Here is a 4,999-nt window from a genome sequence, read left to right as displayed (position 1 = left end):
GGTGATTGACGTATAAATTAATTGCCGAATAACCACGAATGATTATGATGACAGCCTAAAGATATGTGAAGTTTCCCAACCCGCATTGCCTCGACTAGCTGTAATAACTTTTGCTGTGAGGAATACATTCATTCATTCCTCAGAATGTGACTTCTAAGCCCTCACAATTCAATTTAGTTTTAGTGTACGACAGAATCGAGACTATAGTATTGTAAGTATTTTTAGGCTTTGAATGGCCCACAGACATAATGTCTGTGGAATGGCCTATTGTTTTAACGAAAGCACCAAGGAATTATTAATGCATTTAAGTTTGATGTTGTTTATTAATTATTAAGTAAGATAACTACGTCATTTATTTTTATAATAATAATCAAACGGCATTGCACTGTGCTTCTATTGTTACATTTCAATAAATTATTACCATTATCGAAAATAATGTTTTTTTTTTTATTCTTATCGTACTACATAGATTTATAGTTTTTGAATCTAGCGGCCTTAGAATAATAACGCATAGAATGATAGTTTCAATCAAACGAACTGTCACAAGTGAGGCAAAAATCAAATTCATGTAGGCTAGTTTTAATAGTAGGTTAATTTTCGGTTTTAGTGAATATTTATATAAAAATACAAGTTGAAACGCGTTACTTCCTTGTGGAATGTGATGTTAGTATCTATTTTATGTTTCTCTGACGTATTTTTACACTCATTTACCGCACATTTCGTCATTTTTAGCTAAAATTCTTGCGCTGTTCGCGGTGCAAGTTGACCTTGAGCACTGAAGGCCCGCCCGCTCGTGTAGGCCCTTTGGGAGCGCTTCAATTTGCCTCACTTAGCGTGTGCGTGTAAAAAAATATTTATTGCTTCACATATGGTAGAAGATATGCAATCACCTCACATCTATTTCTACCTAAACATTTTTGAATATTACGTTGTAGTGAACACTTTACTGGTGGACTATAATTCCCTTAATTGAAAGGTTTTTAATTACATGTATAAACTAACAATTTTTGAATCTGCTTTTATAGAACGTTCGATATGTCATTGTAAAGTACAAGATAGTGCAACATTTTTCGGTAGATTTATTGTAATTCAATCTTAGGCTATGCGCAAACGCTGTTTAAATATAATTTATTTAATTCTAGTGTTGTCCTTTACATCATCAATGTAACAGATACGGTACTCAATGGAGTTTTAAACATAAAAGGAGTTTTGGGCAACTAGGTCTTAATCAGTCACCAACTCGTCACTCAAACGACAATATCCAACGTTTCTCTTAAATTCAGTGTCATCAGGTCCATGTAAAGGCTTTCTTATCTCAATCAGCCTTCTATCTGTTTCCAGAGCTTGATTCTTGTATTCCAAGTCTTTTGTTACACGTTGATGATGGTTATACATTCCGTGATATGTAGTCCTGTAGACAATAGCGAACATTATTATGCGCTGTAGATAATTAGACCATTGGGTCTAATATTAGGGTCCGATATGAAGGCCAATCGTACCATGATGTACTCCTATTCAATAAGGAAATTTTATGTAAAATGAGCCAAGATTGTATAGAAATAATGGCAAGCTAATTGAATTATAAATGTTATTTCCGAGAATACTAAAAACTAGAACACGTATTTCTTTGTGAAGGTCGGCTTGATCAACCGTGTCGAATGCTTTGCAAAATTCAAACTAACGATTGTAAAAAATAACTTACAGTGCATCTTCCAACTTTTTCTCCAATTTCGAACTACTCAAATGCACTCTTTCGAATTCTTCTATGAGGCCTCTCATAGGCTTATCCTAAAAGCAAAGTACAAATTAGTTAGTTTACAACATCTGTTATATTGATTTCCCTGAATGTTTTGATTACCTGAACTAATTCAAGAACAGGTCTTCTATTTCTCATTTCGAGTCTGGTCTCTACCAATTTCGTAGGGTTTATCTTGTCAGCAACGGCGGCTCTTAGAGCTTCGATCTCTCTGTCCAAGTTGTGTAGATTTAGTTCCAACTGAAACATAAAAGCATTTAATACCTACGTTATATAGCATGAGAACTCTTTCAACCGTTGTCATACCCGGCAACCCCAAGACTGCTTTAGTAGCTTGCTAGGTACTTACCTTACGTTTCTGCCACTCCATCTCATTCCTCGCTCTCTGTATGTCATACACGCGTCTCCTCAACATCATCTCAACGTACTGGCACTGCGCATGCATTTGGTTTTTTGCCAATTCTCTTGCTTTAAACATTGTCTCGCGTAACATTCTGGATTCTGACATAAGTTGGTCAGCGATGTTGATTGTGTTCTCGATGCATTTTACGTACGCTTCTTCGGACATGGAACTAAATATTGTATTGTCAGATTTTGAAGCCTAAGCTTGTAAACGTTTAGATCTTTTATTATAGCGTCATATGAAAGTACCTATAAATATTATTAAAAAAATAGACGCATGTTTGGCAACATCCCAGTTTCTGTTAAGCGACGACATGACCGGCGATGGATCGCTTTTGTCTAAAAAGGCCTATTAAATGGAATAAAATGTAGTTTTCGCGTATATAAACATAGACAAACCTAGCTACCACTTTTGTAGCAGTATACACTAGGTACATGCATCTGGGATTTCATATTCTTGTATATTTTTATTGTTTATTCGTTAACGTCACGGTCATTCGACAGTATTGTTGCTGCTATCTTTACCCCTTATTTGAAACTCGTAGGAAATAGCTTCTTAAAACCAAACAAACCAACCACATTTCATCCTTGATTAACCAACGCGTTTATTACTTTATTTATTGACGTCACTGTACTGACGTAACTCGATTTATGGTGGTAAGGAGCTCTGATCTACATAGTTTAAATATTTGATGTTGTGTTGATATATTGAAGTGTGGAAGGTAATGTTAACAGCACCCTTAACTGTGGATTTTGGTCCATTATTGGCATTAAACTTAGTGTGCTGATTGTATAAAGCACTTGGATGGTAGAATACCTATTATAGTAACTTTGTTAGAAAATCACGCTCTATAAAGAAATTAATTTTGGTTTAAACTTACTTAGCAGGAATCCTAGTAGGATCTAACTTAAAAGATATATCAGAGCTGTCCCTGTTTAAGTCTTTGACGTTGTACTCCAGCGTCAGAGTTTCATCTTTGTTCTGTATCTCGCGTTCCAAGCGACAGAAAACGTTGGTTAGTTCTTTCAGCTTATCCCAGCCCATGTGGCACACGTCCATCAAGTTTCGTTTGCTGTTTTCGATTATGTGAAGTTCCTGCAATGATTTATTATACCCTTGTTTTGATGTTACAGGAATGTATTTATTTGGATAAACTGAAAACTTTTAAGTTGAAAACTTCCTGGTTAGATAAACACATATTTGTAAAAAAGAAACCAAGTCGAATGCACCATGCCAAAACAGATACTTAATTCTCTTTTTAACCGACTTTAAAAAGAGGAGGAGTTTCTCAATTCGATTGTATTCTTTTTCGTTTTGTACATACATTAAAAAACTTAGCTATTATTAGTTATTTGCCGGATCGCATAACATGCGTAACGCGATAACTCCGCATTTGAGAACCGATTTTGATGATTGTTTTTTTGTTGGAAAGAGGGCACCTCATTATTGATCCCATTTAGATTTTAAGAAAATATATCACCTCTAAGCACCCAGACACACGAGGAGAAAGTTTTCGCGCGGCCGCCACGCGGTCGAAGAGCAGAGTCCACGGCGGTCGAAGAGCGGAGTCCGCTCGGCGACCTCGTAGACAAAAGTCAAGCTAGTGCCTTCCAGCTAAAAGCTAAATAAATACAGCGTATTTTGCCATGACAGTTCGATCTCTGAACACGTGCACGCGGTCGCTGCTCGGCGGCCGCCGCAGACTCCGCTTTTCGACCGCGCGGGGTGAGAGCGTAGAAATTCGTGTCGTATAAACGCGCCCTAAGGGTGGGAAACTAGGGGATGAATCCGGTTTCGCACACTTTCCAGTAATCGATTTCAATAAAACTTGGCAAATAGATGTGATTCCTTTGAGGTGGTTTTTTTATAGAAACTTATTGGTTAACATACTTATATTACGAGCCCTGTACCCCACCTACGGTGGGATCGGGCTCGGCGTGCGGCGCGTGGTTGGGTTCAGTTTTTACGGGGTGTGCTCATGCTCTTCGATGGCACAGCAATTAGTACTATAAGCGCCAAAAAAGTTTGTACGGCAGCAATATTGAAAAATGGCGAAAAACAAATTGTGACCGCTAATTATATTAAACGCCCATAGAGACCCCGACATGTCCATTTTCAATCGAGTTAGACATTGACTTACAATTATATGGACGTCGGGTCCGCGCTAAAAAGTGTCCGAACTTATAGGGCTATTTAATATATATATATATATATATTAAAATCGTGTACAGAGCGTCGTTCACGCTTTAGTCTTCGTTTGTTCGACTGACAGCGAAGCAAGCAAAATTAGACAGTACTGCGATGACATTACAATTTAAATTCAACGTTTTATCTTTTTCATATTCCTTTACATGTCACTACGTTTAAATAGATTGACTTGGGACATTTTTTCGTGGTTTTTGTATTAGACCCGTCGTCCATTTATTTGTAAGTCAATGGAGTTAGAGCAAATTTTTATATGCCGCTAAAAAGTTTGTGTGGCAGCCATATTGAAAAAAGGCGAAAAATAAATTTTGACCGCAAAATATTATCAAACACCGATAGAGAGAGATATTACCACACACCTATTATCACTTGAATTAGAGCAAATTTTTATTAAATGCTAAAATGAGAATTGGACACCTAATTACGATACGGATACTTACCTTGTTCAGTTCTTCCCCAAGCTGATCTCTAGTCAATTCTGGGGGCACCCTCTGGTCCCTGTTAGACAGGCACTGCGAAGAAACCATCAAGGGTATCTGCAGAGACTCCAAGTATAGCTCTGTGGCGTATTTCTCCTCTTTTAAAGCTCTTATCTCGTCTCTTACACGCTCTCTTGTGAACCGCTGTTTCTCTCG

The 4,999-nt window shown here is 37.4% G+C and overlaps 1 protein-coding gene across 1 annotated transcript; it reads right to left on the bottom strand.

Annotated features, from left to right (window-relative positions):
• Window positions 1-1,214: 1,214 nt before the first annotated feature.
• On the bottom strand, window positions 1,215-4,999 carry LOC113236174 (tektin-B1-like). The gene is made up of 6 exons (XM_026472185.1): window positions 4,805-4,999; window positions 3,040-3,254; window positions 2,106-2,328; window positions 1,859-1,996; window positions 1,703-1,788; window positions 1,215-1,411 (listed from the first exon to the last, which is right to left on the bottom strand). Exons 1-6 carry the CDS (start codon window positions 4,889-4,891, stop codon window positions 1,225-1,227), a joined length of 936 nt encoding a protein of 311 aa, XP_026327970.1. The 5' UTR covers window positions 4,892-4,999; the 3' UTR covers window positions 1,215-1,224.

The sequence above is a fragment of the Hyposmocoma kahamanoa genome, unplaced genomic scaffold (assembly GCF_003589595.1).
Source record: "Hyposmocoma kahamanoa isolate Upper Pololo Valley unplaced genomic scaffold, ASM358959v1 89, whole genome shotgun sequence".
Lineage (NCBI taxonomy): Eukaryota > Metazoa > Arthropoda > Insecta > Lepidoptera > Cosmopterigidae > Hyposmocoma > Hyposmocoma kahamanoa.
The sequence above is the reverse complement of the archived record's forward strand: the minus strand, read 5'-3'. Positions and strand labels throughout refer to the sequence as shown.